The sequence below is a fragment of the Belonocnema kinseyi genome, chromosome 5, assembly GCF_010883055.1.
Source record: "Belonocnema kinseyi isolate 2016_QV_RU_SX_M_011 chromosome 5, B_treatae_v1, whole genome shotgun sequence".
Lineage (NCBI taxonomy): Eukaryota > Metazoa > Arthropoda > Insecta > Hymenoptera > Cynipidae > Belonocnema > Belonocnema kinseyi.
In genome coordinates, this window is record NC_046661.1 from 42,030,138 (window position 1) to 42,044,002 (window position 13,865).

General features: G+C 37.6%; 1 protein-coding gene across 1 annotated transcript in view; it reads right to left on the reverse strand.

Annotated features, from left to right (window-relative positions):
- Positions 1 to 1,955: 1,955 nt before the first annotated feature.
- LOC117173134 (fat-like cadherin-related tumor suppressor homolog) overlaps positions 1,956 to 13,865 on the reverse strand; it is a 982,814-nt gene continuing 970,904 nt past the window's right edge. The window contains exons 22-28 of the mRNA XM_033361532.1: positions 12,959 to 13,729; positions 12,256 to 12,393; positions 9,166 to 11,952; positions 8,284 to 8,617; positions 7,722 to 7,862; positions 6,959 to 7,105; positions 1,956 to 5,778 (exon numbers count right to left, since the gene is read on the reverse strand). Coding sequence (XP_033217423.1) covers positions 5,234 to 5,778; positions 6,959 to 7,105; positions 7,722 to 7,862; positions 8,284 to 8,617; positions 9,166 to 11,952; positions 12,256 to 12,393; positions 12,959 to 13,729 — 4,863 coding nt within the window. The 3' untranslated portion in view covers positions 1,956 to 5,233. The remainder of the gene's footprint in view (positions 5,779 to 6,958; positions 7,106 to 7,721; positions 7,863 to 8,283; positions 8,618 to 9,165; positions 11,953 to 12,255; positions 12,394 to 12,958; positions 13,730 to 13,865) is intronic.

A 13,865-nucleotide genomic window follows, 5' to 3' on the forward strand; every position in this document is an offset into this window, starting at 1 on the left:
CTAGAGCCTCGTCTAGTGGCCGCCAGGTTTCGTATTTTCGTGTACAAGGTTACCGGCTGATGCCGTTGGAATTGATTGTTAAAATATATTTTTTTACATCTTGTATTGTTAAGCTTTGTGCTTAAACGTAGTTTTCTTTCGGCTCTTGCATTTCTCAAAGTTTGAGACCGATATTTTATGTATAAAAAAAGTTCGAACGTTAAAAAAATGTTGAGGTTCAGAAAAAAGATGAAATAATTTTCAGTGAAGTTCCTACTAAAATGCAGTACCTAAACGTACTTTATTTGACTCTAATACATTTCCCAAAGTTTCAGCTCGATATTTTATTTACAAAAAAAGTTCTTAGGTTCAAAAAAACATTCAGTGAACTGAAAAACTGTGGTCGGTAATATAGGTATTTAGTTGTGTCACATGCCCTTAAGCAACGACAAATTTACATTTCTTCTGACAGTCAAACATCGCTTAAGGCTCTTGCATCTGAAGACATGTCAGAGTTGTCTGGAGTTACTTTCAAAATCGTCATAAGATTGCTGGTAAAAACCAGATCAGTCCGATCTGGGTTCCCAGCAATGAGGATGTTGAAGGTAATGAGAAGGCAGATGCAATGGCTATCGGAGGAGTATGCAAGGTATTATTAGAAGGGAACCAAAAAAATGGTGCCTTCTGAGAATTTCATATGTCGTGTGTATGTACTAAGGACGGGACTAATTAACTGTTTTACATGGAAAGAAGACAGATTAATGCCGTAGTAGGGATTTAACGAACATGAGGATTGGAGACAACTCTCATTGTCGAAAGTGTGATTTTTGAGACAGCTCACCACATACTTTGTGAACGTGATCCACAGCCGTGCCTCAGAAACATGTACCTGAGGATTATTTTCTCGAACCAGAAGACTTTCATGATATCTCCTATCTTCCGGGATATAGTTAAATTTTAGGGTATATTACGATAGGGTTTACTGCAGTGCTATGGGCAGTTATTGCCCTACCCACCCGTATAATTATAATAATAAACAATCAATTTTAAATACTTAAATAGAATTAAATATTTTTCAATTTAGATATAGAGGAGAGTACTCGAATATGAGATATTCTCGTAATATGAGATAGCGGGGTATCAGCTAAACTAAGAGGCCCGCTCTGTTGGTTCTATCGCTAACTTGTAGCCCTCGAAGAAAGAGTAATTTCGTGGTATAGTCCATTTTTCATTGGGCTTCAAAAGATTATAGGCGAACTTTTTGTGAAATCGAAGGTGGTCGAGTTCTTGGAAGGGAATTCTTTAAACCCCATTTATTATTCATTAAATATGTATTTATCAGTAAAGTTTGTCTGGAGCGATGGAGATTGAATAACTAAGTAGGAAAATATCGATAGTGTTGAAGTTTTTCATTTGTACAGGTAAGGCATAGTAAGTGCGTAGTTGCACGGTGTGGTTCTCATAATATGAGATATCTGTGGTTTTTATAACACTGGCTGCGCGGGGGAAGTTGGTTACAAACGTGTTTGTGACTACTGCAAAAAATAAATATATCTAAATAGCAGTACATTTATACTTCGGAAACACAGAATGAAGTTTTTCATTAAAAATAATACTTTATTTTGCATTTTGGTAGCTATTCCCTGGGGTATCTTATATTATGAGAATAGTTTGACGAGTTTGGAAAAAGCACTTTTTTAAATTTTTTGTATTTTCAACATAAAAAAAATTTGTAATAACATTTTTTATTTGAGCTTCTTATGACAAACTAGATTTCTTTTAAAATGACCTATATTACTTTTTAATTCAGTACATAGAAATCCGACAATCACGCCAAACAGAGTTGGTATTTCATATTTGGGTACTCTCCTCTATTAATAATATAGCTAACTATCTAGTTGACTTAAATATGAAGAGTGATCATCATTTATTTTTATTTATCTAAAAAAGTGGGTATAAAATAAGAGAAGAAAATATTTAGGCAAGATTTGTTGTGTCTTTATTACAAGTGTGTTCTTGTATAAAGTATTTATAGTCTTACAATTACAACTTCCTCTCTCTCTCTCGCAGACAGAATTTTACTGTACGATATGTATACTATTAGCAGTGGTGTAGTCCGAAAATTTTGATCCTGAGGAATTAGAAATTTGTACAAACTTTTTGCAATTTTGGTTTCTATTTCCATTTCATTATTTTAATTTATTTTTTACAAAGCAATGAAACCGGTCTGAAATTAGTGCTAGATCAGGTAGATATGAATTGATTTACGAAAAATATACAAATAACATTAAGTAATAATAATACGCACAAACACATACATTTCACAAATATGTTCTCTCATAATCAAGATTGCACGTCAATTCCTCAGATAGAATACTCGATTTATTCGAATTCAATCTCGAAAAAAGTATCGTCGGACGCAAAGAAGAGACAAGAAAAATTGAAGCCTATACGTAATATCAAAATACAAATCATCGAGTCAACTAGACTCACATTTCTCTCTCGTTCCCTCTCGTCAATAAATTCATTATACTATTTACAGTGTCCTTAATTCTCGTCTAAATATACATAGAATAAATTATCTATAATTAATTGTGTCCCGAGGGTATCGCCCTACAAGTCTCTCGTGAACAAGCTGCGAAAAACCGGCTAGGAATGTGCAACTGCGAGGCAAATACGCCTGCAGGTGCCCTGATGGAAATTGACAGAGGAAAAAATAATTCATTTTTATTTGTAAAATTTAAATAATACTTTAATTTAAGTTATTAAAGCCGTTAGAGCTACAGAAAAATATGTTTATAAATGCACAAAAGTGCAGAGTTAACTACAGTTTGAATAGTATGGAATCGTAAATATTTATATAATTAGAGAAACTTTAATTAACTGCAGAAGCTGAAGGTGCAAGAACAAACAAAAAAAGATTTTATATTGCTAATGTTAACTGATCAGATATCAGAATATTTTTTGTCAACTGCAAACTTCACTCGATTGTCCGAATTTTAAGATACCTATTTTAAAGATTTCAAACTCGTAACAGAACTGCAAATGAATTTTTCAGCAACTATATATACATAATTATTGTAAACTTTTCCAACAATTACAATTGTGAGAAGAATATGCAGAAGTTGCAGCTGCTAAGGGAATCTTCTTCCAAGAAGAATAAATGTAAAAAGAATTTACAAACGATTGCAGCTGTAGGAATATTCTACGCGTAACTGAAATTTGAAGAAGATTCTCAGGGAATTGCAGTTGCAATTATCGGAATTTATCAATGGACACTGCAGGATATTTTAAACTGGTCGCTTTAATTTTCGATGTTTGTACAGATTCCAGGGCAACTGCAGATTCAAAATATAATTTTTGATACCTCGCAGGACAAACTTCGCATTTTATTTGTTTTCTATAAAACATAAACATGATTCACCCTGTTTCGTGAAATTCGTACACGTACTTCTAAAAACTCGCCCGGCCGAGTATAAATATTCACAAAAACTAATCTGACGACTAAAAAAAGGAAAATATAAAAAAGTACACGTTTAGGCAGAAAAATTAAGCGCGTATATTTCACCAACTTATTAAGCCGCTACTTGCGATTGCTTAACGGAGGTCAAAATTCTAAGGCGGAAGTAAAGCAAATACAATTAACATTAGGTAAATGTAAATTGTCGAACAGGATATGTTACACGTACCTAATATGATAAAAACTCCTCTTTTTTCTGCAACACAAGTCTTAAGGATACGGTTAGTCAGCAGGAGAAAATGCATTGTTCCCTTATGGCAGTAAGTATAATATATAAAAAATTTGGCTGTTTCGAGTATCTCTCTCGCAATTCTCAGTCTTCTCGACCCCTTCGGAAAAATTGAGAATTTTTCGGAACTAGAAATCTGAGAGAAAATTCTCTCTTCCAAGGAAATTTGATAAGAAATTTAAAGTTTTTTTTCTACAGAGAAAATTACAGCACCGGTGAATAATAAATAACGGAAGTAGAAGAGGATTAGTTAATTTTGTGAAACGATAACTTTAAGTTGATGACTTACGGAAAGAGCGGAGAAAAATAATATGTTTACTAGCTTTAATTTTGTTTGCAATTAGAAATATCAAACCATGCCATTGAAGAGATTTCCTATCTCAAACATCACCACTTTTCGTCGTGTTTTCAAAATTTTATTCTCAAAAGATCTCGCGAGATGGAAGACAGCTGCCATATTGTTACGTTCCACTTCCAAACTTCAATAAAGAAAGAAGCTCGAGATTCGGAATCTCCTCAATGACACAAAATTACTTAACACATTCGGACTTTCTGAGAAAATGTTAAAAAAATTTTTTTTAAACAATTCTCACTCTTCTCCGCAATTTTCTTATAAAACATGGATTTTCAGTAATATTGCTATTAATATAATATAAATCGTAGTTACTCGTCATATAAACATTATTATCACCACAGTAAAAATATTCCTCTTTTTTTATCTATTGAACTTGCTTGTGCTTTGCACCCTCCTTGCATACGTGGAGAACTTTGAATAGTCCACGCGAATAGTAACGCACCCGTTACTCGCAACTCAAATTGATTAAAGTTAAATTATACACACCACTAAACAATAGTCATTGGTCTATCGATGCGATTCGTGAATTCTCAGATTGGAATTATGGAGACTAATTCAGGAAGAAAATTATTCACAAAAGTTGGACGAAAAAAGATGGTCCACGTGCAGTGTCTATAAATTACTTATCGCTTCGTTCCTTCAAGAATAGGAAGAATTGGCCATAAACCGTTTTAAAGCAACAGTCTTGATTGATTTTTAGCGTTTTCCTCCTAATGGCATAAATAAAAAAAACATAGAAATCTTCGTATTCTTTTTCTCAAAACGATTAAGTACTGTACCTAAATCTCAGAGCCATATCTTGTCCAACGACGTGAAACTGTTTTCACCACGAGGTAGAACCTAACTTCCAAAAATGAGCAATTTACAAAAAGTAGCTGCCATTTCGTTCCACCTCAGAATTTCTATAATGCATAATATCTCAGAACATTCACCGAAATTACTCATTTTTGCCATAATCGGTTCTCTCGATGACACGAATGAAATCTAATCTTAAAAACTAATCAATTCTGGACAAAAACGGCGAAAATCGCATCGTAACTCTAAATCGCTGCATGTACACGTTGCCTTATTGGAATAATAGTAATTATGTACAAAATTACATATATTAGAACAGTCTTTGCTCGAGAGCACAACGAAGGGCGATGATTCGTCACACTGAGGTTTGCGTGATGCTGTCGGTGATCCAGGCTCTGCTATGGTTCTTTTCCTCGGTAATCTCATATTCAGAATCGTCAATTTCACAAAGATTCATGGAGAGATCGCTGTTGCTGGTGGCGCCACCTAGGAGCGAGTTCCTCTCCTCGAGGGTGGTGATGACAGAGCCGATCTCGTCAGCGTCGTCACCCTTATGGCATCGGTTGCGTCGTGTGCTGGGGAAACCGTAAGGCACTACGTCGTCTTCCTCCTCCTCGGAATCGAGGCCGCCGAGGCGACCGTTTAGAGGATGCGTCTCATTCTCCGTGTCCGTGTTAATATTGTAGTGCGGCAAGTACGAGTTTGGATGCCTCAAGTAACTTTCGGAATCCTTGTACTTGTACTCACCCTCGCCGCCACTATCCAAGGGATTCAGCCGTTGCGTTTCCGGACAATAGTGTTCGGAGAAGTCCGTTCCGCACTCCGAGTCCCCCACGTACTCGGACTCCTGGTCTTCGTTCAAGGTCTCGATATCTCGTGTTGGGTCTACAGGACCGTGCACTAAAATAAAAATACAATTTTATCAAACGTATTCAATGAAATTTAACTAAACTGAATGAAACTTATGGCAACTCAAAGAAAAGGATTAAGACAAAGGCAATTTCATATCATTCAGAATTTTGATTTTCAAAAGAAGAACTCAATTTAACACTCGATGATTTAACGGAACTGATTGGAATCCGAGGGAATTCAATTTGATTTTACGAAACACAATTTAAAAAACTGACAAGGACGAATTCACATTTTTAAATTCAGTTGAATTTTGCTTCCTGATTCGCGGAAAAACTTGAGATGCATTTGGATGAATTGAGCAAGCGAAATAAATACGTCTGAATTCGTGTTTATTCATCTCAATGCGTGGTCAAAGACAATTCGAAAGAAATTAATTAAAAGTGCACATGTCGAGACTCGCACCAGTGATCCCTTCTGTACACCAATCTGAGCTAGGAAACCATTGGTTAAACAGTTGGAACAGATATTTCATGTTCAGCCGTCGAATCTTTTATCAAGTAAATTGAATAAATCAAAACTAAATGAAATGTGAGTGGTTTTCACGACTCTAATGAATCAAGAATAATATCAGACTAATTCCATTTCAAATCTGACAGAAAGGTTCAGCTTAGGGTGTGAGCATAACTCGGTATTTAGATGTAGTATTCTTTGGTGAAAATAATAGAAATTGTATTTTACAGTTTGATGAAAATTGTTTACAATTCGCTAGAATTTAATTCAATCGATTTAAATTTAATGTGATGCCATAGTAATTTTATGAGATGAATTGGAATTCAATGTACTTCAATGGGATTGATTACGATTCATCTAAATTCAATGGATTGAAATGATCGTTGATATGACTTCGATAGAATTCAAATTTTAATTCGATTTTAGAGTCCTTTTCTAAATATATATTTCTGAATATCAATTTCTATCACAGTATTTTTTTCTAGGAAAAGGAATTTCCTCTATAATTTTTAGAATGCTATCAATTTTTTTATATTATTTTTTGAATATCTATTTTCACTTTTCAGTGATGGTACAAAAATATTGATAACTTTATAAACTTTGGTTCTAGCCCTCGTTTCATTCAGAAATTATTTAATTAGTTCTTTTTTTGCATAACTTCCCAACAGTGATGATAATCAAAATAATAAATAAAATAGATGTGAATAACGAAGCTTACTTGACGGTAACTGATGTGTGTTCGACTCGTTACTTTCGTTACTGTGGAAGCTGGATGAGTCTGGAACCTCACTTCCAGGAACTTCCGTGATATTGGGCAAGGGGTTCTGATTTGGCCTGACCCAGTCTGAACAGTCCCAATGATACCCTATAACATTGCAACAAAGAACTGTATTTTGGACAATATAATACAATATCAGCGATTGGTAGAGGTAAAAGGTTGTAGGTTTGACATTTTACATACAAATGTCTTCGCCTAAGTCGCAAAGCGATTTTATAATAGAAGTTCACGTACAACAGAGAAAAACGAGAAATTTTACTAACAGGCAAAAAAGCTCACTTCGTTCAGGTGGACAAGAAGCAAAACAGTGGCGTAATTCTCAAAGTTTTCTTGTTTTATCATAATTTTATTTCAATAAATTAAAGCAAAACCTGACTGAAGAATTTGAAGTAAAATTCTGCGCGGCTGTTGTTACTAAATCTATAAATAGTTATTTCGTTTATTTATTATTCGTTGGCCCATTATACGTTAAATCTATCTCTGAATTTTCAAACAAGTTTATTCTCAATACTTACAAGAAATATTATAAAGTTTTAAATTCACGAATTTTGAGAAAATATTGTAATGCAAAGAAGATCGTGAATTGTGAATGCGCATTGAATTATATATCAGTGCGCATGCGTTGTATAATTGCAAAATATTTTCAAAAAACCAATGCCAAACAAATAATGTTACGCCACTGGAGCAGGGGAAATTAACTTACCACCGACAATGCGAGGATCATCCTCGTGAGCTGAAAGAGATGTAACGGGGGCACCTCCTCCGTGAGGCATCCGGCGAGTAGAGTTTAGTAGAAGTCCTCCAGTGGTCAGCTCTGATACCACTGGGCTCGCTCGTTTCAGGTCTGTTAGTACACACACGACACACTCTTGTTAATCATACTTTGCCATAAATTCCAAACTCGCACCAGGCATACTTCCATTGAAACAAAATTTCCGTTTCGAAATTTGACTTTAGCATGAAAATTCAAGAAAATATTCAAACATTTTCAATTATTAGAGATAACTTATACTTAACGGTGTAAACATAAAAATTATCATTAACTTCTAATAAATTAATTTCTTAGTTCTTCCACTGCATCAATCTTATCTGTACAAGCAGCTTGTAATGAGAGAATGTGAAAATCGATCTTGAAATCATTTTTCCAATGGATCAACTGGTGCAAGTAGACGAAAAGAGCTAATTGACCCGCGAGGCATGCCACAAGCGAAAATAAAAAAGTAAAAAAGCTACAAGGAGGGAGGGAAAAGGAGATGGCGACTCACCGTTCTTGATTTTCGCGGCATCTTGGATGAAGGAAGCGAGCTGCATCTGTTCCTGCCAAGTAGGTTTGTGGAGACTATCGGTGTCGCTGCCTCCAGCGTTACTTCCGACAGGATTCGAGTGACCTAATGATGGAGCAGGTACAGGAGTACTGCGGTTCAAATTTCGCAGATAATCAGGAGGAAAGTTCTCTAGTTCATCACCGGCGCTTCCGTAGCTTCGCAGTGTGTCCAAGTTATTCAAAGCCACTGCTGCGGTATTACTGTACGCGGCCGGCTCGTTATTTGAGCTAGGAGTATAGGATGCGGGTCTGGGAGGACATTGGGGAGGTTCTCTCTGCAAAAAAACACACGAAAAAACCTTAAACTCAAAACACACTCTTCCTTCGGCGGAGGGAAAAATTGCTTATGTAGCAGCGAACTTAAAAAAATGCAGTATAAAAAGAGCAGGGGGCACAACAACCTTAAGGCTAGCGGTGTGCAACATTTTTTTCAACCCGTAAACAACCCGTGAGATAAAATGATATTTGGCAAATTTACTTGAGCCTGCTTAGTGCTGCTCATGCGCAGCTTTTAGCACCTCGGAACTTTAATGCGCAATCGTAAATGCCTTATAACGTTACTGCGCAACCCAAAATTCCGTAGAACTGCGCAGTCCCAACTTGACCTATTGACTTCAATTCCTCCATATAAATCTGTCCTCTTTTCGTAAATTACATTTGTTAAATTACTGCAGAAATGATTCACATCGAATTCATCACTTGTTTCTCGCATTTAATATGAGCATTTACTTAAGGCCAACAAATGAATCAAGCCTTTAGATCAGTCGTACCGCGTTTAAAAAAGATTCCTCATGCCCTTGACTAGAAAGAATAATGCATTTACCTGTATAACTTCCAAATTACTCAGCTTGGAACTCCTCTTGAATTCATGATCGTTCGTCCTTGCCGAGTTGAGCACAATCTGCTTCCTCGTTTCATTATTAATATGATGAGCCCTTGCTCTCGTTCGCTTCCCCCTGATTTTTCGACAGGTCACAAATATCACAATTAGCACGACATTAGCCGCCAACGCCACTCCTATCCACATCAGTTGCTCCCACGTAATATTAAAATGCCTCGAGATCATTGACGTAAAAGCTGGACTTCCACAATTCACTCCAGTCATATTTGGAGGACAAACGCATCGATAAGTTCCCATCTCATTGACACAAGTCCCTCCATTTGAACAGAGATTATTTTCACACTCATTAATATCAGTCTCGCACCTCTCTCCCATAAATCCTTCGCATTTACAAATCGGTCCAGTGTTTCCTTCTTCACAAATCCCTCCGTGAATACATGGATTAGGACTACAATATCTTCCAAATTCGCATCTCTTTCCACTCAAACTTGGACCCACACATTCACAAGCAAAATCACCTCCTTCAGGAACAACCCGACACCTTCCTCCGTATAAACACGGGGAGGATGCACACGGATCGGTATCTATTTCGCAAGCGACACCTGTGAATCTTCCATGGCACTCGCACTCGTAATTATCCCCTCCGGATTCCTTACAAGTGCCTCCATTTTGGCAAGGCTGCGATCCACAAATACCAGGAGGTGCAAGAATTATGCCTGGATCACAGCTGAATTCTACATTTGCAAATCTTTTCAAAACTGCAACACTACTCGCTCCGCTCATATGCAGAGGGACGCTTATTTTGGCAATCCTCATGTCGTCCATGCACCCCACAAATCCTCTTTGAACATCCTCGAATCCTAAAATCGATGGGTGTTGTCGAACCTCAGCCCCGAGGTACAAATCGTCCGACTGGAGGTTTAGGATGTCATTTCCTCCAGGAGCGGATCCATGTGCAAGATGTTTTCCGTCGACGACCACTTTCGCAGAGTTCTTTTCTCGTTCCAGAAGAACTTCGTGCCACTGACCATCGCTCACATAGACGCTACTGACTCTTACGAGTCCTTCTCCACTTCCAAGGTCGAATCTGTACTGTACAACCCCGTTGGCGACTTCGAGGATGTTATAGTCTACTTTTCCTGATGCATACATCAAACTTCCAGTGGGCTGAACAGTTCGAATTCTCAGGGAAAGACTCAATCGATCTTCGATAGTTTCTCGAACTATTGACTTGTCAATCTTGTATCGAGCGTAGCTCTTTCCGCTGAAGGAGATTGGATTTCTAGGAATGTAGCAGGACTCGTCGTGACATTTGGAGATGTCGATCTCGCAGGTTTGACCCGCAAAGCCTTCTGGACACTGGCAAGAATATCCCTGGATGGAAGAATCGGGGACGCAGATTTTAAACATAGGGCAAGGATCTCGGGCACACTCGTTGACGACAACTTCGCAGTGGTTTCCGGCGTATCCTTCCTTACAGCTGCAGTCCATTTTGTGTTTGTGCTTCGGCGAAACAAAACTCATAACGTCGGTTGATACTGGAGATATTTGCAGAGGATCAAGGATTATGCGATCATGGCAGTCGCCATACAGACAGTAACCTTTCGTGCATTTGAACCTGACAATTTCTTCGACGACGAGTTTCGTGGATTCTTCGAGCTCTTCAACATGTTGGTTAAGAGCTTCACGGATTGATTCCGAGGTGTGAAATCCGGTGGGTTTGCGTACGGCGAAGAGAAGGTCGAGATCGTTGTGAATCGCCTGACGGATGCGCCGTGACTTTATGAGGATTTCCTGGTTGAACCTTGTGTTATTTTTGTTGATTTCTTGGATCTTTAGATCTTGCAAGTATGAAATTAGATCTTGGCGAAGTGCTCGTGATTTTATAATGTTTGCGTCGTCCGTTGAGGATTGGACACTGATAATGACGACATCTTTCAATCTGCAATTTAGTGCATTACGAACCGTTCTGAGGAAACCTTTCCGGTGGGAAAGAATGAAATCCTCAGGACTGACTTCTCTGAATCTGATGATGACGGAGTTTTCGAGCATTTTTTCATTGACGAGGTCGACGTTGACTTTTACGATTGTATAAGAGGTGAACTTGCTGTCAGTGACGGTGACGTTGAGGCGATATTCACCAACATCGAGACGTGGAAGAGCAACAAGGGTGCCGTCAAGTTGGTCGATTTGAAAAAGATCAGTGTTAGGATTCGGGGTGGAGGGTGCTAAAGTATATAGCAGAGTATCGTATTGGTCTTTGTCGGAAGCGTGGACTCGACCGATTACTCCACCAGGATATTCGTCAAGATAGGAGTTGACGAGAATTTCGAGTGGTGTGACGATTGGCGGATATTGAGACTCTTCGATGATTTTGACGACAACAAAGGCATCGGAATAAAGTGGAGGACTACCGTTGTCAAAGACACGAATGTGGAGTATGTACTTGTCCTTGACGCGGTTGTTAAATTTTGTCGCCGTGCGAAGCGAACCGTCTTGTTCCAGGCGAAAGGCATCGCCTTCATTTCCGGAACGGAAGTCGAAAGTGTAGGGATCGGCGTTGGGGGAGATGTCCAAGTCGGTTACCATAAATTGGAGAACGACGTGGCCGATTGGCTTATTTTCTTGGACTACGGTTGTGTAGTTGGGTTGAGAGAAAAGTGGTGGGTTGTCGTTCGCGTCGAGGATTTCGATGTTCACCATCACGAAACTGGTGAGGACTGGCAATCCGGAATCTCGGGCGTGGATTTCCAGGATGAAGTTTGGCATCTGGAGAAAAAGATAAGATTATTATGAAGTTTAATTGTCAAGTTGTTGTGTACAAATTTTTTTAGGAATGATGGTAAAGTCTTTGAACATTTTTTTTAAAGAATAGAATGATGAAATTACAAACACATTGTAGTTTTCGAAATTTAAAGGTGAAGATTAAAAATAGCTGCAATGGTTTAAAGAAATAATTGAGAATTTAGAACAACATTGGAATTTTTAGCTTTCATGATAAAATTATAAATTCAATTTGTAAATATGTAAAGTTTGGAAGAGTTTAAAGTAATATTTCATAGAAATACTTACAGATTCCCGATCAAGAGGTGCCGTGACTGTTATTATTCCAGTTTTTTCATCAATGGCGAATTGTTTTAATATATCTCCCCTTTCTATGAAATAGAATACTACGCCATTTTCTTGGCTGTCCAAATCGTTTGCGTATACCTGAAAAAATTACATTTACAATAAATTAATCAAATGGAAACAAATTTATCTGCTGAATTATCTGTAATATTTATCGCCTCGAAAGATAGAATCTTTGAGAAATATATTTTTTTAAATCTCTACACAACTTTTTGCATTTAAATATTTGTAAAATCTTGAAATCTGTTTTGAAAACATCGAAACCTTTGAAGTCTTTGAAATCTTTGTGAAATCATTGAAATATGTTGAAATCTTAAAATCTGAGGTACCGCAAACCCTCGATTGAAGCTTTCGAAGTTGAATCATTTAAAATTATTTCTTTAAAAGGAAACAATTTTAGGATGAGATATGATTTTAAATTTGAGAATGTTACAAATTGAATTTTCGAAATGAGAGTCTGCAAGATTGAACTTAAAATTGTGCAATTTCAAATCGACTTCATTCAAAATTGCATTATCGCAAAAAAATTTAGTATCATATGGCCCCGGTTTTCCCAATAGAACAAATTTCCGGTTATTCGGTTCATTCGTCACATTTTTGATCCCAAATAAAATTCAGAAATTAAAGTAAAATAGAAAATCCCCACCTGAGTGACTCTGTCTCCAATTTTTGCGTCTTCGCGAACAGCCGCCCTATACGAAACTTCGCTGAAGATGGGTGGATTGTCGTTGCTGTCCAAAACCGTGATATTAACAGTCGCATGATTGCTCAAGGGTGGAATTCCTCCATCAACTGCCTGGATCGTAAGGAAATAATCTCTCGCTCTCTCGTAATCCAGCTGTTCAGCAATCATGATAACGCCCGTTTGTGCGTTAATCTGGAATTTTTTGTGCTCGTTTCCTCCGATAATGGAATAATAAACATCAGCGTTGACTCCCGTGTCTTTTGAAGTAGCCAAGACCCTGGCCACTTCGGTACCAATAGCATCGATCTCAGGAACTCGTGCGAAGTAGAATTTTGAAGTAAACTCTGGCGGGTTGTCGTTAATGTCCTGGACATTGACGACAAGTGAGGCGACACTGAAAAGTTTCGGTGTACCCTGGTCCATCGCCTGGATCGTCACATTGTACATTGCTTTTGTCTCCCGGTCGAGAGGTTTTGCAAGAGTTATAATTCCACTGTCGGCTGCAATACGGAAATGATCATTTGCAGAATCTATGAATTCGTACCGGATCTTCCTGTTGATGCCGATATCGTCATCAGTTGCGTGAACTTTCGTAACCAAGGTGCCGACTTCCACATCTTCGGGTAAAGTTGTGCTGTAGGATTGCATTGTGAATTTCGGAGCGTTGTCGTTGAGATCGGAAACGAGGATTTCTAGTTTCGAGGAGCATTCCCAAGTCGGCTGGTCGCGATCCTAAAAGAGAATATCAGATTCGTAAGAATTTAATATGATCAATTATTTTTCATACAATGATTGTTCTTGAAAACGAATAGACACATGCAAACTTTATTTTTAATTTTCTAAACATCTTAGATCGGGTTAAAAAATT